At 37.3% G+C, this 22,499-nt stretch overlaps 1 protein-coding gene across 2 annotated transcripts in view; it reads right to left on the bottom strand.

Annotated features, from left to right (window-relative positions):
* The window catches only part of GALNT1 (polypeptide N-acetylgalactosaminyltransferase 1), a 45,064-nt gene extending 32,622 nt beyond the window's left edge, over positions 1-12,442 (bottom strand). The window contains exons 1-2 of one of the 2 annotated variants that reach the window (XM_054382043.1): positions 12,304-12,442; positions 6,171-6,345 (exon numbers count right to left, since the gene is read on the bottom strand). In XM_054382043.1, coding sequence (XP_054238018.1) covers positions 6,171-6,345; positions 12,304-12,442 — 314 coding nt within the window. The remainder of the gene's footprint in view (positions 1-6,170; positions 6,346-12,303) is intronic. The other variant, XM_054382044.1, reaches the window with a different exon arrangement.
* Between the last annotated feature and the right edge of the window lie 10,057 nt (positions 12,443-22,499).

Raw genomic sequence — 22,499 nt, 5'->3', positions numbered from 1 at the left:
AGGCCGATAGAGAAGAAAATCTGATCTCTTCTCACAAAACTTCAGACTTTGGTTACCAATATCTGATCAACATCACTGCAGTGCCATAAAACGTCAGTGCTCCATTGTTTACCTACCTATTTTGCCGTAAGTTATAGACTGCAATAACGTTTATATAATAAAGCTGAGGAACAACTATGCCAAATGCAAAACTCCTCTCTACTTAACATGGCTGAAAAGTTTAGAAGTAGGACTGAGTCACCCTGAAACCACTGAGACTGACCTACATTTCCATCAGAGGATAATATCCTGTAGTGAGAGTGGCAGAGAGTGTCAAGAAGATTACGGCAAGAACCACCAGCACCTCAAGCTGAGTAGTGTGCTTCTGGTAAACACCGACAGTCCTTTCTGGATATGAGTAGCAGCCTCCTGATATCATTAGGAATGAGGGTGCTTCAAACAAAAATGTTGAGGATACTTCAAGCTCACAAATTGAAGATAAGCTGGATAAAAATCTGATCTTCACACAGAAACAATACAGCTAAAAGGGCTAAAAAAAAATAACTTCTGAGAAAGACAGAATGACTGACTGTTGTAACATGCCAAACCACTTTTCACTACACAGACTTTGCAGTCAACCACAGCTTTGTCATGTGGCTGCATAAGGAGAAAAGTGCAGATAAGGTTGCAGCAACACTTCATTCTGCTCCTGAAGCTGCTTCTTCCAATCAAATCAGAACAGTTTGGTTTAGAAAGAGATCTTCATTTCTATAATTCATATCGTAACTCTAATTAATCTTTCTGAAGAGGTGACCTGAATGCTGGCAAATCCCTTATTATTTAAACATTTCCATCCAGTCTGCTTAATATCTGCCTTCAATAGTATTACATAATTTACCTGACATCAAGAGTATGAAATTTTCCTTTCTTCTGATCTCAAAGATTTGGAAATAAGAAAGGTCGCATTATCTCATGAGTCAAGTAGAAATCTTCTTTAGACCCTGGAAACAAAATCCAAAATGGTCCTTAAAACCATCGTGGTTACAGAATTCAAGCAGAATTTCACAAAAATAATTAGCTGCAATTGACTATTGTCCTGAAACTGATCACCGGAAAGCATCTCGTGACAGAAGCAAAAATAATTCTGTCCTCAAGCACTGAAAATTGAACCTCAAGATCCCTAGACAAACTATTATCCATACCTGACCTACCAATTTGAATATAGTTCAGGACATGGCTGCTCATCCAAAGTAGAAGACGCTTATAACTAAGAATGAGATTGCCATTTTTTTATCTGTATATATAGACACACACAAATATATGTATGCATATGCAAATGTGTATATATATGTCTATACAGAGAAAAGTAAACTGTTTAGAGGAAGTAAGATTTTAAAGTGACTTTTCTCCCTCTAAACTTTCTCTAGGAAAATAATTTATGGTTAATTTCTTCCAGCTAAATCATTAAGAGAACATGAACAAGAACATTTCCAAATGTTGATTCTACACTGGACCAGTAACAAGTTATATGCACTAAAAAACCCAGATGAAAAAAGTAATCCTGCTTGATAGAATTCTAAAGTCACCTGCTTTCAGACTTCCAGCATGACACTGCTGAAAGCTACATGGCTGGTAATCAGACCCACAAATTACAGATGCCAGATTAATTAACAGCCTGGATTTTTAGTGTGTAATAAAATACTGAATAAACCTCTGAAGTCCTCCTGTGCAGACAAATTTGTTATGTTTTTTTATTATTGTTTACATCACTATTACCTGAAATAAGCAAATACCAAAAGTTCACAAAGCATGTCACAATTTCTGGAGTTATTGAAATCCCTGTGATCTTACAAGGAGTTTAATACGCACTTCAAGAAAGATTTTTTTTTTGTGCCACATTCCATCTAATCTGATGCAACTGCGGGCTGTTGATCATTCAGCAAAATACAGGGTTTCCCCTTTTTCACATGCAATACTCCATCCAGCCAGTAAATGCCAGGCTACACAATCATCAGATAAATATCAACAGAAGCAGTGAGAAGACTTGTTCTGGCTGAAGTCCACATTTACACCAGATTGTATGTTGTATAACACTAGCACCTTTGCTTTTCTCCTATATTAAATTAATTTTAAAAAGACAGCACATCGTCACAAGCCTCACATAGAAGTAAATACTTCAAGTGCTGTCATTTAAAAACCCATACAATGTCACACATTTGAGTCCAAAGAGCACGCTCTTGCATGTGTTCTGTCTTAACTAGTTCTACTATAAATAGATATACTCAAACCTATTTATAGGAAAATGAATTTTAGGAACATGTCATATTATGATTCTGAAATCAACTTTTTCTGAGAAGTCAACACTCCAAACTACAGTGTCGTCTCACATGTATCTGAGGCTTAAAACCAACAATACATTTTTAAAATACAAAATGAAAACTAGACTGTAGTCCCATAACAATATCCTTTTCAGTATCATGTAATTAGCAGTGCCTAAATCTAAATACAGATCCTCTAAGCAAAGAGATGACAGAATGAGTCACATGAAGGACTTGTTCAGAAAGAAGCCTAGCATAATTGCTATGAACTCCACAACATTTATCTAAGTTACTTAGAAGAATGTTTTTTAACACCAGACAAAAAAAATGTTCTACTTCCTCCCAACTTGGCAGTAAGGAACTGAGAAGGGAATCTAGTAAGTAAGCTCGGTAGCAAGAGCTGAGAAGGGTAGACTTGGCAAAAAAAAAGCCTTCAATAATAGCCTAAACAGGTCACATTACTGTACTAGTTAAACATAAAGGTCTCAGAGACCTGCATTTTATTTTTCTATTAAGTGGCTGAAGAAATAGTTTGCATGAATTTACACCCAGTTCACTTAAAATATGTAGGGCCACCTTGCTAAAAACTCTGACTATACACTAATATCACCTATATCGCTGGAACCCTAATAGATCTACTTCCTGAATTTGAGAGTTTGAGAAGAGGACAGTTAAAAGATCCCAAATATTATGCAGAATTAACTAAGGTACCCTTAATTCTGGCAAAATTCAGCCAAGCAAGGAATAAAATGACAAGGAAGAACTATTATGCCAAGTTTTACACAACCTGCAGCCTTGAAGAAAGGGTTGCTAAGGTATCCATACTTCTCCTTCCTGATTCACAGACCAAAAGAGTACATGCTTATAAGAATGATTCTATTAACAACTTAAATCCAGATCGGCTATCTCCAGCTAGTCCAGTTGTGTTTGTTAGTTACATTAGCATGTCCCAGAGTCCAGACTGTGGGAAGTATACAGGCTAAAAAAATTACTTCTGGTTTAGCTCACATTTTTGTTCTTCTAGTAAGAAAACAAAATTTGTTGGCTAAATGTCTTGCCCAGAGTGCATCATCTATGGAGATTAACCTGTGGCCACTTGAGGACTGAATGTGTACACAAATGTACTTTCTTTGCACAGATGACACAAGACGTTTGGCAGAACTAGAAATCAATGTGAAAGGTAATGCAGACTACTTCAAGAGCTGCTCTCCAGCTGACAGGTTGTGCCATCTCCATTAAACATGTGTGGCAAATAGGTCCTGGCATACCTGATTCCACCAGCTGTTCGATGATTAACAATTAAGCAAAATTTTTACAGACTTCTGAATTTCAGAACTGACATGCTGAGGGACTTAAAAGGACTTAAAAGTCACATCTTCCTCCCTCCTACCATGAAAAGAAGCAACCAGCAAAACCTGTGAAGAAAACACCTACACGGTTGAACTGCTTACTCTGCCTTTGAACATATCCTGCTTCTTCAAAACCTCGCTTGAGTTGTACTTGCAGCTCTGCTTTAAGCACATAAATGTGGTATGGAATGATTTGAAATTACCCATTCTCCTTCTCCCCACGCTGTTTCCGTATTGGCAGGGATACAGATAGAATAATTTACAAAAGAAGTTCTCCACTAACATGGCAGAAAGTGTTTCTGACCATGTGAGTATTTTGACTGATCAGATAAATACTTTCATAAGACACATATACAACAATGGAACATGTTTATACTTTTCAGAATTTTGAAAATGGCTACAGTGTTCTTGGAAAGTAGCAATAATATATATATTAAGCTACGTCTGCCTTGCAAACACAGTATTGTTCTTAAATTTGCTGGGCAAATGATACCATATGCCCCAGCTTCTTAATTAGTGTCACCTTAGAGAGTAGATAGAAAAATGACAAAATGAGGAGCTTCTTGGAGACCATTTTTCTATCAAAATCCACTAAAAATGCACACAGTAAATAAACATTTTTGGCAGCAATTTACCAAAACAGAAAATCCAACTCTGCCCTGACATCTTATCTAAAATTTTATTCTAAGATTCCACTTTCACACACAGTATTGTGATAGTGTTTGCATTCATACAAGTGGGAAAAAGAAACAAATGCAACATTTTAAAATTTATAATGCATATCTCACTGTAAAACACAGTAATTGCAGAGCATGGCCAAATGTGCAAGATAAAATAATTCCTATAGCTCAACTTAGGTAACACATTTTTAATAGTTTGTAACAATATCTCTTGCTATTTTTCACTAATTATTAGTATAGCCTTAAAAAAGCTTATGATTAAGTCAGCTTTTTAGATTCACTAATTTATTTTATCTTCATACTTACACTATAAAAATGGCAGTATATATATATATATATGCAAGCTTTCCAATATGAATGCTGATGAACAGATGATGTAATTTAGTTTCCTCCATATTTCCAGAGCAATAACAAAAAATTACTCATATTTGCCTTCTGAATAGCCAGTTGTTGGTAACTATTATTTTTTCCAAAGCTTTGCTAATTCCTTCCATTCTGGTCTTTCAGAAATCATCACATCATTAGCATCCCAGCTTTGACAAAAATCTCCAATGAAACACATTATTCTCCTCACAGCTAAAAGCTGAGAATGGTAATTACAAGCTCTTAACCAGTGGAAGTCACCACTTTACAGTGAGGCAATTTCTTATCCTATATAGAGTGCAAGCATAGGGGCAGACACCACATCAATCTGCATAAATGCCAAGTGATCCCAACCATCATGAGAAAAGTATTTAGCTTCCCCCAAATTACGTCACTTCTGAAAGAAAACCCTGGAAATTAATGGTCTGCATTCTTCCACTACATAGAGAAATGGGCAAGTAGTGACCATAAAATCTGACTTAATAATATATGTAAGAAAATAAATTGAAAAGTTACATTAATTCAACATACAAAATCATATTTTAAAAAATATATGGCTCAGTTACTACAAGGAACTCACATGCTACACAGAATCACATTAGTTATAGGAGATGAAAGTACCTACAAAACCAGCTCTTTAACCACTCATTAACAATGAAAAGTGGTCTGAGCGTTATCTCATTCTTCTAACATCATCTTCTGAAGAAGGAAACGAAAACAATTCAGCAGCTAGGCCTTCTGTATACAGTAGAAACAGCAGAGTTTCTAAAGAAATGGATTTTATATAGCATCTGATACTTGCAGAAGAATATAGGTAACTGATAAAACACTGTTTCATGAGCTTTATTTAACTTCAGAGTCCCTTTCATAAGGAAGAGGATGTGGTGATGAGGGAAATCACCAGCTACCCATTCAGAGTAGCCCCAGAAGAGTAAACCAATATTAACTTCGTTTAAAACAAGTCTACAATTTTATTTTTAAATTACTTATGATTCAAATAGCTCTGGAAGGATCAGTATTTCAGAGGCAAGATCAAAACCAAACCAGATAGATATTAGAAAACATAACGCAATCAAATGAGGCTTTGCCCATATTATTAGGTACGAAACATTTAAACTATTTCTTATCATATTTTTTTCTAATTTGTATAATGCAGAATTTTAGCCTGCCTCATTAACAAGGAGTGCCTGAATTTTTAAAATAACTCATTTCTTTCTGAAACGTCAAGCCTTAAGTTAATTTGGTTTTCGTTCAACCAAATTAATTTCTGTTCCTCAAAGAGAATTCACTCTTGCAAGCAAAGTTAATTACACTACTTTCTGCTGTCCCATCTTATTTTACAAGTACTGTATATACAGAAAATCTTCCTACTTTTGACTCCAACAGTAACACCCTACAGAACAGAACTCTTGGTCTGGGTCACACTTTGCACATTCTTCATTTAAGTAGAGTGTATTTTTAATAAAACATAGAGCACTTACCCTTCTAACCTGACATCAGGTAAAGATCTGTTGAGTGCAATCATTTCACTTGCCATTAAATTAAATTGATTGATTTTAAACATTTCTTTCATTTTTTCTTGCTCTTCTTTTGGAATGACTACCGGCTTCCCCATCTCTCCAGGTCCTTCATGTGGTTTTTGTATGGGTTCTGGAACTAAGAATAAATAAAATATTGGTAACGACTGTAATGCTTACTTGTGTTTGTTTATATATTATTCTGCACTGTAGGAGTGTTCCTGTTTAAACCAGAGTTCTAACTCACCAGATTTTGGCAGTGAAAACAAATTTTTGTACTTTGGAGCATGAAATAAGTTTCTCTCAGTTTTACTAGCATTATTTTAGCCAACAAAATTACATTCTGAAGTTTGATATTACTACTCAAAACAGAAACAGTAACACCTGACATTTTTAAACCAAAGAAAACTTAAATAACAAGTATCTGATCAAACGATGAGAGGAAGAGAAAAAGAATCTAGATTCTTTGAACTATTTGAGATTTTAAAACAAACAATAAAACATTTAAAAACTCCCATGCTACATTTTCTTTACGAATACCACTTTAGTTTCTTCCTGAACAGAAATGTTTTAAGTTCTTGAATACTGAATTTGAAATATATTACTATTTTACAAATTCAGTTTTACTTAAGAAACATTTAAGATCTAAACAGAAGAATAGGAAATATTCTAAAATAAAGGCACCAAAGCCCTCAGTAACAAGCCTAGCTTCAAATTACCTTTAATTTGCATCCAGGACAGCACAGCGTAATTCAAGTTTATGCCAAAAGCAAACAGCCATATATAGAATAAAAACCCCAAAACCTCAAGCCTGCTATCTTTGCCAAAACACTAACACTTAAGATATATACTTACTGATAACAAAAGCACTTTGCTAGTTTGAATTTAGCATTAATTGGTCACAAGCATAATGTGTTCCTTGAGAAACTGTCTTTTTCGAATACCTGAAGCAACTGCTCTTGTGTTCACGCAGTAACATTTAGCAGAGAAAATCCTCCCACCACAGAGATGGTTTCTTTTTACCAAACTCACCCTGACTTCCTTGATTAAGTTACAAAATTCTACAAATTGCCAGCCAGACATTCATACTTACTCTATTAGTTTTCAGCCAAGCAAATGTAGGCACTTGTTTTAACCATGGGCAAAATGAGCAAGCAGTTTGTTCTGCATATTTGCCTCTTAAGAAAGTGTGGTTGAAGGCACAATCTGCAATTGTATAACCTTTTAAACTAGAGTTTGTACCTGTTGGAGTTAGTTAGCATAAAATTATGGAATATAAAGCAGCAATTATTTGGGCTTGATTTTATAAATTCAGCTTGGGTTTATTACATTGGGTATCATAACTTCTTATCACTTGGAAAAAATATTATTAAATTATGAGTGTTCAACATACTTAAGATGATTAAACAAAAGTTATCAGAATATAGTTATAGCCACTATGTTTTTCAGCATTCTGAAGAGTGAATGTCTTATGCTACTATTTTTGCTATTTAGAAGAAAAAAATAATTCTTGTTTCATTTACACTTCCAGTTGTTTTTTAACTTGGACTGAACTAGTTAAAGTAACCAAAAACTCATCTTTCACATTTGCAGATCTATTGTTAGATGTTAGTTTAGCAGATTAGTTGAATCCAGGTGTAGCAATTCCACAAATTCATTAGCAGTTTTTTAATTTCATTATCAAATAAACACTATTTGATTGCACATTTTACTTAAATACTCTCTTCTCCTGCTGAAAAATCCATTAACAGCTAACTAGATCAACAGGTACTTTACGGAACTCACTAAATGCAAAGGCTGTCAAGCTTGCTCTGCAGGCAGAGACATTATTTTCCTTGGAAAGTTAACCATCTTCTTTCAGGTTTCTGAATTTATGTTAGTATGTTTTCCCACCAAAACATATAATTTTCATATAAACACAAACATTCTCCTAAAATGACCAATATTTTGTCAAAAATTCAAACCACCATGTTCTTTTGCTTTTTAACTATGAAATAAAAATTCCTTTAGAGGACTATAGACACTTACTGATGACATACTTTTAACAACCAGAAACTTAATTTACAGGTTTTGGAGTTAAATAAATTCTCCATCATCACCTGACCAACAGGAAATCAAGTAATGCTTTTCCATACATGTCTCATTTGTATCAGTAAACCACTGGTTTCAAAGAGGGCTGGATCTCTTTCCAGAACTTTGTTAAAACTAGGGAACTCTTTATGTCTATGGACTACAAATTTCTTTTTGTCAGGCAACATGTCTGATGAAAAACAGATACTTCAAAATTTAACACCATTACAGCAGAAGGGATGGATTCTTCCATGACACATCATTAGGAGCCACAACAGTGACAAACTGACCAAAACAAAGTCTAGTCACCTTTGAAGGAACCATTATAATTAAAAGGAAGACATTTAGATAGGTAAAATTTCAGAGTTTTGTATTTTACACTCAATTCAGCCATGATAGGACAAAACTGATTTATGAGAATAGTTTCTATTTTTAAAAATTAAAATCAGTGGTTTGTATCTTGAAGCCGTTAATTTTTCCTCTTCAGAATTTTTTATGCAGATGAAGATATTCAAGTCACAACTTAGAGATTCTGTCTTTACTAAAATGCTCTGAATTCAGAAAACAAGGTCTGGATTATGACTTGACACTTGATTAAAATGGATGGTAAGTAGCTGAGAACACACAAATCTTGCAATTGCAGATCAATCTTAGGTCTGTTTTTTTTTTTTTTCAGGGCTTCTAATCATCACACAAATGGAATGTGTTTTGAGGGGGGAAAAAGGGGAAAATGGATTAGTTTGGAAGTTTATTTAGAATCTGCATCAAGTGCAAAAGCTGAAGCTCCTTTGCAGTCATAACTTTAAGAAGACTGTAACTGGGAATAAGGAAAGAATGATTTGATCTTCATTTAAGTCAAGATCTCAGAGCTGACATACAAGATTCTTACAGAAGTAAGGCAGAGCTACCAAAAAAAGAAAAAATCTTTATTAGTAAAACCACAGTACTAGTCCCTATCTGGAAACAACAGTGCTCAGCTAGCTATCCTATGAAGTTTACATTTGGAAAAAAAATATTACATAACATGGATGATGCTTACTATAGTTCAGTGATTTTTCTCTCCAGCTCTTAGCAACCTTTAAACTTATAAAAAGAGTCTTCCATTAACAACAGTTAGTCTGTATGAATTTCACTGATGAGTCATCAGGAATTACAAAAAGCAAACCACCACTCATAAGATGTGCCAACAGAAAGAACATCTGTGACAGCTTGAGCAAGGAGTGCAGACCATTCAGGTCAGATGGCTAGCTCACAACACGTGAGAAAACCTCAGAACTGAGCACTGGAGAGAGCTTCCCTCGACCTACTTCCACTTTCTGGAGTGGTCACAGTGTGGAAAAAGATCAACAGTATCAGCCAGGACAAGCACAAGCTCCATCCCAGCTCCCATGGACTGATGCTGGAACCAACACTTCCAGGTGTTTGGACCCCACTTCTCCAGGCTACCTCCTGAAGCTACTATTGTCTTATACCACCATGATGGAGGACGTGGGCAAAGGCTTAACCCTACATTAAAATCATCCCACACAACTTACAGACACTAGATTCCAAATACCCCTCTTCCAATATCACTTTAGTTCCCCAGCCCCCTGCTACCCAGACCCCATACCAGGCTCCCTTTTCCCAAAACATCTCCACTTCAGCTTCTTTATTCACATCCTGTTAAGTGCTTGTCCCTTTTGTTCCTTCATCTCCACATTCACATCAATCACCAACCCTCAACTTCCATGACAGCAGACACAAAGACTTTTGTCCCATTCACTTTACAGTTCCCCACAATCGTGTACACACATTCCTTTACTATTTCTTACTTTCAGTAATTTGTAAAACACAATGGTGGTATACAAACAATCCCATATTAGACACATAATCAGAAGCTCAGGATTTAAGATGCTAGTATTTTATGCCATCAATATTAAGGAGAAGGATTTTTTCAAAAGTCAGTTTAGACCATAACTCTAAATCCCATTATGATAAAGAAACTCCCTCCATTTTCCGTATTAAAAATTTAAGTAAAACATCCTTCTAACTTCATGAAAGTGTGAACTGTCTAAAATTATCCTTAAAATCCTTTGCTCCTGCTGAAATATCTAAAGACTAGTTTATCCAACTAGGCAAGAACAGTCTAAAATAAACTTACTACAGACTTCAAGTCAGTAAACCGATGAAACAAGAATATCTATGATGAGGCATGCAATTAGGTTTAGAAGAAATATCACCGTGGTGACTGCAGTGTTACTTGGGTTGGCTGAGCTGGAGTTAATTCTCCTGAGAGCATCTTTCTAGTGCTGTGTTTTGCAGTGCTGTAGCTGCTTGATGATAACACAGCAGTGTTTTGGCTACCGCTGAACCCAGCACCCAGGCTGTAGTTTTCCAACATTCCCTCACCCCAAAAGTATGCTGAGGGGTGGGCAAGATCTTGGGAGGGGACACAACTGGGCCAGATGACCCAAACAGACCAAAGGGGTATCCTATGCCATACGATATCAACTCAGATACAAAAGCTAAGTGAAAGAAGGAAGCGTGAGGGATATTCATTTATCTGGAGCCCTGCTTCCCGAGAGTTGATGGGAAGTAGAGAATAACATCTTTGTTTTTGCTTCCATGCACAGCCTTTGCTTTGGCTTTGCATTTTATTAAATTGCTTCTATCTTGACTCCTGCACTTTTGTTATATTTTTCCTCTCCCCTGTCCAACTGAGAAAGGGAGTGATAGATTGACTTTGGTGGCCTTCAGCCGGACCAAGCCACCACACTACAACCACGGTTTCTAGCAAATACATTTTTGTGCATACCTTACTACAAGTCTACAAGATTACCCAAGGAAAATGTACATTAATTTAACATTGAATAGAAAACTTAGAGTTTTCTATAGAAGCAGTGAAACATACTGCAGTATGCATAAGGCAGTGAGAGAGACAGCCTGCCTTTCTGGTGGGAGACACCATACTACAAAATTAGATATTTCACATGAACTGGAGGTGGCAGCTTCTTGTAATTTTAAATGCGTGTGCCGAGACATTGCAGAGATGAAAATTCTCCCTGCTCCAACCATTTCTCCCATGTGATCTACTATGACAATGTCCCTAAAATAAAATTGGTAACATGGATAGCACTGGCTTTCAAAAAAAACCCAAAAACATAGCTCATCTACGAAGTGTTCAAAAAACTAAGATAGCAGTAGGAACACTGAAAGCTAATCTGAATAACTTAGAATTGAATGATACAGCTCTAACTCACCCTCCCTCATATTTGTCACATGTATATAAAAATTTATTCTAGTTATTTTCATGAATTTATTTTCATTACATTATTGAACTACCTGAAAGCAAGGTGGTTGACAGTCTCTTCTCCATAGTACCAACGGATAGAACAAGAGGAAACTGTGTGAAGTTGATCAAGGAAGGTTTACATTTGATGTTATAAGAAGCTTCTTCACTGAAAGGGTTATCAAATGCTGGAATAGGCTCTCCAGGGAAGTGGCTGAATCACCCTCCCTTCGGGTGTTTATAAGATGTATAGATGTGGTGCTAAGGAAGATAGTTTAGCAGCACACTTGGTAGACTTAGATATTGGTTGGACTCAACAACCTTAAATGTCTTTTCCAATCAAAATGACTCTATGATTCTGTGAATCATTGTTCCCTCTTGCTCTAGTCACTGGGCAAACAAATTTTGGCTTGGTTTTGGTTGTTTAGGTTGTTGGGGTTTTTTTGCTTCCTCACTGATGGAAATGTAGAACATAGACTACATTAAAATAGCTTACATTCCTGAACTACTTGCTGCATACATTTTTTTTTATATATACATTAGTGCTTAGAATTCTGTATCTTATCAGTGTGCAATATACACCTCAAGTACCATGCTCAAGGCATTCAAAGAAACATTGAACATTCCATGACGTCTAAAAGCTGATGCTATACTACACTGGAAGAAGGGAGAGGTCAGGGAATAAAAGGATTCAGATGTTTAAAAGGAGTGCCATTTTAAACAAGAATAATTTAAGGATTATTTAGGTAGAAAACTTACCATCTCCAGCAGGCAGGCCTCGTTCTTTTTTATCATCACATTTGTTACATTCACTGAAGTACAGCAATAGAAACATATCCACAAGGACCCAAACCAAAGAGGTGGCAAGGACCACCTTGCAATATGCAATTTTTTTCATGGCACTTTAAGTCAAGTACAAAAACTAAAAAGTATAAATAAAAATATCAACAGGTTGCTTTAATCCAGTTCGAAAGATCACGTTCTATATCTGGAAAACAAAACAAAACAAAAATAAAATTCACAAAGTTACCCAAGGATAGCAGCTAAAAGTAGAAGTTTTGACTACAGTTTGAAGTTAACCATTTAATTCCCAAATGCTGTATGTATCAAAATGAATGCTCCATGCATTCCAATGAGATTAAGGGAATGGAATCAATTAAAGCATAATTACTTCAGTCATTTACTATGTTACCATTCATCACCTCACATGTTAAATCAGTGACCAAAACAGAGTGTCCTGCCAAGCTACTGGATAAGAGGACAGGTACAGCTAATGAAATGAAAAGGCACTCTTTGGATTCTCTGGAAATCAAAACAAGATAAATGAATGAAAACCAGGTTTTTCTCAGGAAGCAGGGTATCAATCTTTGCTGCACAAAGCCCACAGCCAACATTTCTCACGCTCCTGTAGTATATGCTGACTTTCTGGGCCTATTACTAGGAATATTAGTCTACAAATGTCTATATTTTACATAGACTAACAGCACATTTCACTTTCATCACAAAGACAAATTCTTTGCTTCTAGGAAACAAAAAATAAAGATCCCCTTTGGTGAAGTTAAACAGTAGGCAAAGCCACTGTGATCGCTTACTAGGCATTCAAAGCTAAAGGTATCAACTGATAATTTTCATGGTTAAAGTGACTTTAATAGTTTAATGCTTGATCACAGAGCAGATTTTTAGATATTTTTCAACATGTATGCATTAAGATTTTAGAATGCCAACCTCTGAAATTCTCTTTTGTCCCACTCAAATTACAAGCAAATTTTGCTACAAAGACTGCTTACTTCTGTAACCAACAACTGCATAGGATGGCATCAAGAACAGCTTTGAGCTTCTTCACTTACATTAAAAGATGGCGGTTTTAAAGTATTTTTTTTAACTAATGGCTTCCCCACCAATGCTGACGTGTTTCAACACAAAGTACTCCTGAAGTATTTCCCAGTGGGAAGAGCCTAGTAGTTAAAACCAGAATTGCAGATATTCTTAGCTTATAAAATAAATAGAAAATCAGACTCTTTGACAAAACACAGTATAATTTTAAAATTGACATACATATAGCTTCTTCTACATACTTTCAGCCTAAAGTGAAGAATGCATTGGAAAGGAGAACTTTAATCATAAGCCATGATTATGAACACACCTCACCAAAAAACAGTATCATCAAGACTACCACTGCTTTAGTATTTCATCGTTGTAATTTGATTCCTGCTTCCCTTCCAATTCTTGAGGGAAAATACTATCACGTCCTTCTAAAAACAGCTTATTTCTTATTATTAGCACCAGAAATATTCATGTCTCCATGTATCTGTATACACTTTAGTGGCACAGGTTTGGATGGCACAGCAACATAAAAGCCTGCAGTGTTCCCCTTGTACAAGGCTAAAAGGGTGTACAAGAGTTGCCAAGAGTTTTGTTTGAGACAATCTCAGTCTGCATATATATTGTTTTGCTACAGAATTATAGAATGCTTTGGGCTGGAAGGGACCTCCGAAGGTCATCTAGCTCAACCCCCTTCAGTGAGCAGGGACATCCTCCAAGAGATCAAGTTGCTCAGAGTCCTGTCGAGCCTGAGCTTGAGTATCTTCAGGGATGGAGCCTCAACTACCTCCGTGGGCAACCTGTTCCAGGGTTCCATCACCCTCATGGTAAAGAACTGGTTCCTGACATCCAATCTAAATCTATTTTTCTCTAATTTTAAACCACTGCCCCTCATCCTATCATTACAAGCCTTTGGAAACAGTCCCCTCCAGCCTTTTTGTATGTGCCCTTCAAGTAATGGAAGGTTGTTATTAGGTCACCCCAGAGCCTTCTCTTTTCAACATACATTGGTTGGCCTCTCCCTACACCTTCAGACATAGGTTCTCACTCCCTCATGAGGATTTAATGAATTACATTGTATTTTTATCACTGGTTTTACCATAGCGCTTCCACTGTCTGCTTACACGCAAAATTCAGGCAGCACAACAGTGAAACAGAGGGGCCCTGAAACTCTGCTAAAGCAACTGCTCTTAGCAAACCAGAGCCCTGACTCAGACGTAAAGAGGACTCCACCAGCCACAGCTTGGGCTGTTAAGAAATACCAGGAATCTATCTGGTGCTGGAGCCATGATGTGGTCTCACCCATGGGAGTGGTGCTCTGACTGAGGTGCTGTTTGTTCCACAGAAGGGGCTGCAGGACAAAGTGGGCAGCCTTGTATACTGTGAGAAGGGCAAACAATAGGTATGTGTGTTTTCAGAGACCTTGCAGTGCCACAGGTCTGAGCCCCTTGATGAAGAAGAGACAACCAGACTTCCAAGATGGAGAGCAAGTAACAAAACCAGGAAATTAGTGACTTATGGCAACAGAAGGGAAGTCTGCAGATGTGCATTTATAGAAGAGCTGTACTGTCCAAGATGCTGTTGAAAGACTGACAAGTACTGCCTTTGGCTATTCATTCAAATATGAATATTGTCTGCCTAGACTTTTGAAAAGCTTGTGACACTGTTCCCCACAGAATTCTCACTGGCTGCTTGTGCCTTGGCTGAACAATGCTCTGCTGGATGAAGCACTGGCTGGATGACCAGGCCTAAAGAGTGGTGGTCAATGGAGTTAAATCCAGCCAGCAGCTGGTCACAAGTGATGCTCCTCAGTGCTCAGCGTTGGGACCATTTCCATTTAACATCTTTATTGATAATCTTTGGTGAAGACACAGAGTGTGTCAGCAGTAAGTTTACAGATGACACCAAGTTAGGTGGGAGCGTTGATCTTCAGAAGGGTAGGAAAGCTCTGCAGAGGGACTTGGATAGATTGGGTCCATGGCCAACGTTGACAGGATGAGCTTCAACAAGGCCAGTGCCAGGTCCTGCATTTGGGTCACAACAAACCCAGGTAATGCTACAGGCTTGGGGCAGTGTGGCTGGAAAGCTGCTGGCAGAAAGGGACCCAGGGCCTCTAAATGACAAGCAGCTAAGTATGAGCAAGCAGTGTGCCCAGGGGGCCAAGAAAGACAATGGCATCCTGGATAGTATCAGAAATGCTGTGCCCAGCAGGAGTGGCAGTGAGGGCATTGTCTGACCTTTGTACTCATCTCTGGTGAGGCCACACCTCGAGTGCTGTGTTCAGTTTTGGGCACTTCAATACAAAAGAGATGTTGAGATACTCAAGTGAACGCAGAGGACGATGAAGTTGGTGAAGGGCCTGGAAAATAAATCTTACGAAGAGCGACTGAAGGAGCTGGGGATGGTTAGTTCGAAGAAGAGGAGGCTGAGGGGAGACCTCATTGCTGTCTACAACTACTGGAAAGGACGTTGTGGAAAGGCTGGTGCTGGTCTCTTCTCGCAGGCAATTAGTGATAGAACAAGAAGGAATGGCCTCAAGCTGTGACTGGGTAGGTGTAGACTGAACAGTAGGAGAAAAATTTTCAGGGAAAGAGTGGATGTGTTTAAAGGTAGTTTGAATGTGGTGCTTGAGGATATGGTTTAGGGGTGAGCCTTGTAGAACAGGGTTAATGGTTGGACTTGGTGATCCCAAAGGTCTTTTCCAACCTGAATTTCTCTGTGATTCTGTGAAATTCAGTGCTTAAAAAGTACAGCTTGAACAAGGATCAGTTTAAGGAAAAGGGAAAAATATATCCAGAATTACTACCTCATACTGTTAAGTAATAGTAGAAGTAACACCTATGGCCTCTCAACCTTACTTCCACCGTAGCCTCAGCCACCTTTTCCTACAGCTGTTGGCTCTAATGATGAGTTTAATGAAGTAACAGATTTGAGGGGAAATTACAGGCCGTTAAAGGTCGTTCAGGCCACTCCCCACTGCCATGAAGAGAAGTATCTTCAACTACAAGAGGTTGCTCAGAGCTCTGTCCAACTTGAGTTTGAACATTTCCAGAGTCTCTACCACCTCTCTGGATAACCTTTTCCAGTATTTCACTACCCTTGTTGTAAAAAATAACTGCTATTAGAGGACATACCTGATAGGTCTGGATTTCTGATCAATGAATTGACAGGGTTACCTGAGTTTTAAATTTAAGTCCACCTGTTTCATTTAGACCTTTTTCTTTCTTGTTACTCTCTCTTATTAATAATGGTATGTGTTTGATAATAGTATGTTGAGAGTGCAGAAAAAATTATGAAAAAAATAAAATCAAGACATTATTTGTTACCGTTGGCTGGATTTAGATGCAACATGTTCTTGGTTTCAATGTTCATACTTTTTGTATTTTTAAGTTTCAGCAGACCAAATTTAAATAATAATTTTTTAAAATTCTTTTTTACGTTTTCTAAATTGTTTGGAAGTACTATGCTAGTGACTATAAAGAGATTTAAAATATTTACTGTTGTATTGGTTTCAGTAATAACCCATTACAATTGTAAAATCGAAGATGAATCTAAGAAATGTCTTCAATGTAGCTAGCACTTAGCTTGGCAATACTGCCAAATGAAGTCTTAGTTTCTTAATTTATATGGTTTTAATAAGGTTATGTAATATATCTGATTTGAGGCATGGGGGAGAGGACAAGGCTGTTCACAGTGAAATTAATAGATTGGATTTCTTGTCCTTTTTAGTTTTTGTTTGTTTTTTTGGGGTTCTTTTGTACATAAAGTCAGTATTCTGCAATTAAGTAATTCTTTTCCTTCAACTGGCCATATGTTACCTTTTTTGTTGTTGTTGTTTGCCGTCAAACTTCTGTGTTTTTCATGGTTGAGCTTTTTGTTTTGTTTGTCTATCAATCCAGCTTTTCACATACTCATATTGCTAGTACGGATTGCTAATGTTAGCATTCTCTTAGGACTGATGCATGACCTGAGTCAATCAAACTGTTTCCTGCCTTGCACTTACAACGAGTTAAGTGTATGGCCACAGGTCAGCTACAGTTCCTGTGCTTAGGTCCATCATTTATAATTGTCTGCATTTACACTTAGAGAAGGATGTTCAGTAGATAGGTCAGCACTGTGTGCTTCAGGTTTTTTGAATCCTGTGGGCAGCTGTGTGTTTCTTAGGTGGTGTAACTCCCATTCTTCCTTCCTCCTTTGTTATATAGGCTTGATTACAGCAGCAACAGAAGATAACTTTTTCATTCTGTCTTCACCTGTTAAATTAATCTTTGTTTCTAAGGTAGCAATCAAGGAGATGTAGATATAAGAAGTGGTGGGGGAAGGAGAGTGCATCTGCTTGCATGGAACAGAATTGGTAAGAGCTGCTGCCTGCCTGAGATTAAGGATAGTTCGCTTGCTTGAATATCAAAAGGAAAAATGCAGTGAAAAGGAAAGGGAAAGTAGATTTCTGTTGTGACAATGTCCCAAAATGTGAAACTAGCCTTTCCAACAGTTCGGAATGAACTGATACTTCTCTAAATTTTCTTGTACCGTCAGGCATAACAAGTTCTTCAGTAAGCACCTCTATAAAATACACAACTTTGTAGCTCACCTGAGGCTGAATTCTGGAGTGGTCCTGTGGAAATAACAGTGTCAGTGCTGAAAACCAAGATGCCCTAGGGACAAAGAAAGTATTCAGGACTGTAGTCCTGAAGAGCCATTTCTGTATTGGGCTGTTTGCAAACTACTATAGCAACCTTCTCCCTTTGAGTGTCTTCTTTCTTTGTCCAGATTTGCAAGTGACCCCAAGTTCTGAAGCTTTTCCAGAACTCTTCTTTATTAGTCTACCTATTTAGCTTTTTACCTGACAGTTCTTGTTTACCTACCTGAAGCAGAACCCAAAATAAAAACCTACCTACTTTGTGCATTCTACATGCACAAATTTATGGGTTCTTGAAGAAAGTGTTATGGTTGTTCTTTTTATACTATGTATAGATACATTTACATAGATTGACAATGGACTTAAATCCTTTTAAGGATTTCTTAAGTTTGTGTTGTCAGAGATCTCTGGGAAGAGAGGATTAAGAAAAACAAAATCTAAAGCAAGTGAGTACAAATAAGAGGGAAAGTGAAGGACAGATGTGAAGAATCGTACCCTCAGCACAATACTGTGCATGTTCATTAAGTACAAACCAGTTGACAGCAGCAGAAGTCACCTGCTGAACAGACAGCTTTATGATGGGAAAAGAGACTTTGTGTATGCACGCTTAAGAGCTACATGGCCTGTCTGTAGAAATACAGCCATTTGCTTTCTTTGTAGAATTTAAATTTGCAGACAGATATAGTAATGTTTTTTTGTGAGAAACACTGCAATAATTTAATGAATGTATCACAAAACTGGGCAATTCTAGCTTTCCTTTCTTTCACCATATCTGATCAGGCTTTCCCTTCTAGGGAAGAGGAGTTGGTTGTTTACTTGGTTTTGATTTTTCTGTGTTTTGGCTTTTTGGTTGGTTGGTTTTGATTTTTTGGGGAATTTCCTTTGAGGGTGGTGGGTTTTTTTGGAGGAGATCCACTGTTTTCTCTATTTCTAACAGTGTTTAGCCCTGAAAAACCACTGAGCTAGTTTTTGCTTAGAATTTTGGTATTTCTCTGAAGGTGGTGGGGCGTGGAAGGTTTTTTTATTTTATTTTTTAAATAAATGTAATTACGTGCTTTGTCATATTAATCTGCCTGTATTTGATTTGCTGATCTGCAAGTTCTGCGGTTCCTTTAGGCAGAATTCAGCCAGCACCTCTAAGATAAACATGCTGTAGCCTCAGCATGTAGCATCAATTTTTCTCTACCTGTACTGTTTTCAAAGCTTTTCTGCTGAAAAACTTGCAATTATTTATTTTTATGTGTATTGAAGGCAAAAGAAAATATTCTTTGAATGGATTTGGTATTTCTGCAAGTTCCCCTTCTATAGTTTTAAACTACAGTAGGAAGGTTTTTGGGATTAGAGGTTTTTGCAGTTACTTGTATAAGGATAGTTGAATCTGTTCACTGCAATTTACCTTATGTTTCCAGAAATCCCCCTTACAATTTTTTTTTTAATAATTAGCTGACTGCTTTTCTTTAATTTGTATTCTTGCTTATTAGCAATTCATCTTTAATGATAATGGATTTGCCTCTGTAATTTTCTGCCATCTCTTAAGCGTTTGAATTAATGAAAATTTTATTCTACTCTGCTATGTATCTAAAGAATAATCATAATCTTTATGAAGGTCAGATATCTTAGAACATACGAGACTCAGCTTGCAAGATTGAACAATTGCTGCTAACATATGAATAAAGTTTCAAGAATGTCTTCTAAAAGATTTATTCCCTTGATTGTTCATTGTCTGCTTAGGTCTTCCTCTACGAAAATGTGCAACTAGCTTGGTGACAAAAAATTATTTTGATCTTTATAGTCAAAATTTGCTCCTCAAAATTTGTCTGAATTCATTAATGTTTTCAAGAAGAATCTGCTTATTTCCCCAGAATGCTTCAAAACCAACTAATGCCTGATGTGCATAAGAGTTGCCATGTGCAAACTGAAAAAAGTATCATCTGCAGAAAATTCTGTCAAATATTTAACGTGTCTGTGTGAAGAGTGATCTATTGACAAGGATAGTATTAATTTTAGTTCAGTTTCAGCTGGTAAAGACTGAATTTGCAGTTTGACATTTTAATGTAAAACTTAAAAAATTATGGAAGTATATTTTGTTTTTGTGATGGTTTGAAACTGTCTTTTTCATTTTTCCTTGCAAAGTTCAAAACAGAGAAACTGAAAGAGTGTAAATAAGTCACTATTGGGTGTAAGAAAGCAAAATAACGATTGTTCTAAACACTTCCATTGGATAGATAGAAATGTTTAAGAACTATTACTCAAAACAAAGTGGGGCACTCTGCACATTCTGCATTCTGCAGTGGGGGCAGTTGCTGGGCTGTCTGGCTGCTGTTTCTTCTTCTCTTCTGGCTGAAGATAACACACACTGACCTTGGCAGCTAAGTTAACAACTTTCTGCTTAACTAACTCTGCTTTCTGTCCAAGGGGGGTCTGGGGAGGAAGCTCCTGGGAGAGGGAGGCCCCTTTGGGAAGGGTCCCCTTTGGGGGGAAGCAAAGGGAGATTGGTTGTGCTTTTCTGTTGATTGTATATATTTGTAAATGTTGTGAATTTTGTATATTTGTACATATTCATTGCATTTCATCATAGATGGTAGATTCTGCTTTGTAAATACAGCTTTCATTTGCTTCCAGACTGGGCTAGCCTGGTTATTGTCGGGGGGGTGGGGTGGGAATTTCAGCTCACACTGACAGAGTTTTCTGGACTATGAAGAAAGGAATATGGAAAATATGAGCTCAAGATGGAAAATATGGAACAGCTTACTATTTTTTTACTTTTACGTAAGCTAATCCAGTGCTAATCCAGTGCATATTTCTTAAAGAAGGTTGCTCACAATAAGAAATCTAATTTTTTTCAGCAGGAATATTAATAAGCTGTCAGCTAGCCTGTTCTACTTACACCTCATCTTGCACCTGCCAGATAATTTAAAACAGTTTTTGAAATGTGTGACTTTCTGATTATTAGAAATTCTTGACTACTTGCATGCATGTGGTCTTAATGAACATATGCTTTGTGAAGTGAAATGGTGCTGCTTTTGACCAGAAGCCTTTGTGCTGTTACATCATATTACAATCCGGAGTAACTAAAATATGTAGAAGTGCTTACAGGTTTTTATTGTAGACAGCATATAGTTTACTAAAAGCCTAATCTCTATTACTGTGAGTATCCCTTTTAAATAAATATTTGGGATAATTCAAGAGTCTTGGAATTGCCATTTAATTCTGAAAGGGAAGCTAAACTTACTTAGTTTTAAAATACTGTTTCTTCCGAGTAATGAATGTTCTGTAGCTCACATGACAATTTTTTTTTTCTTGAGGAAATGGAGGTCTTCACCTAGAACACCTGTGTTGATGTTACCTGGATTTTCTTCTTCCAGTCCTGTCATGTTTGTTGAAAGATCTCCTCTTCAGGGATTTATTTGAGTTTCCCCTAAGTTTATAGCTCTGGGATGCTGACTGGCAGGAGCACTGCTGTACTGAAGAAGCTGAGTCCTGTGAATTTTCCAAAAAGAAAACCAAAAAAGCATCCCACCTTATGCATTCACCTTGGTGCATCTTCAGTCATTATAGTACGTGGAGGATTTATGAGCTTGGTGAATTGCCAGCACTGACATTAAAATCCTTGCTTCCTGCTATTAGTGACAATAGCTGTCCACTTGTAAATTACTCATTGTCTTCATGCTGCCTGTGATAACCAGTGACGAAAATACTGTCTGTTTTGTCTTGCTGGCTTTTGCTCAAGCACACTCAGTAGCCCTCCTAGAGTGTATCTGTGAAGTAGCTATGGCTTGGAAGATGAATGTTTGCTCTCTGTCAGCATTTGAGGTGTCAGTAGTCCAATTTGAGACTGTACTTGTTTCAGGAAAATAAATGTCTATTGGCTTATAAATTTGCTTTCCTTAAAGGGTTGCCTATTCTGTAGATGTCAGGAGAGGCAATATTTGCCATTCAATTTAATAAGGAAAAGATTAGAGTAATAGTGGTTTGAACTTACATGCCAGTACTGTAATACCTGATAACTTCATGTCTATGCAAAAACTTTCTGCTATTGGCTTCCAGGTACTACATAATGGTTTATTCATTGTGTTACAAGTTGTGATTAAATTGAACTAATTACGTATGCAGGAAGGTTGAAATAGATGATCTCTAAGGTCCCTTCCTAATGAAACCGTTTTATATTTGACACAGTACTTTGTATCAGTGAGCAGCTGGAATCAGTGGAGCTCCACCTGGGGAAGGATGATGAGCTGGTTGAGAGCGTATGCGTTAAAATTAAAGGGAAGACAGGGGAAGGAGATGTTGCTGTAGGGGTCTACTACAGGCCACCTGACCAGCAGAACCAAGCAGATGAGGCCCTCCAAAGGCAAACAGAAGTGGCCTTGTGTTCACAAGCCCTGGTCCTTGTTGGCTATTTCAACCACCCTGACATCTGCTGGAGGGACAACACAGCAAGGCACCAGCAATCCAGGATGTTCCTGGAAGGCACAGATGACAACTTCCTCCTCCA

This window comes from Indicator indicator, chromosome 6 (genome assembly GCF_027791375.1).
Source record: "Indicator indicator isolate 239-I01 chromosome 6, UM_Iind_1.1, whole genome shotgun sequence".
NCBI lineage: Eukaryota > Metazoa > Chordata > Aves > Piciformes > Indicatoridae > Indicator > Indicator indicator.
This window is presented reverse-complemented; position numbering and strand designations above follow the sequence as displayed.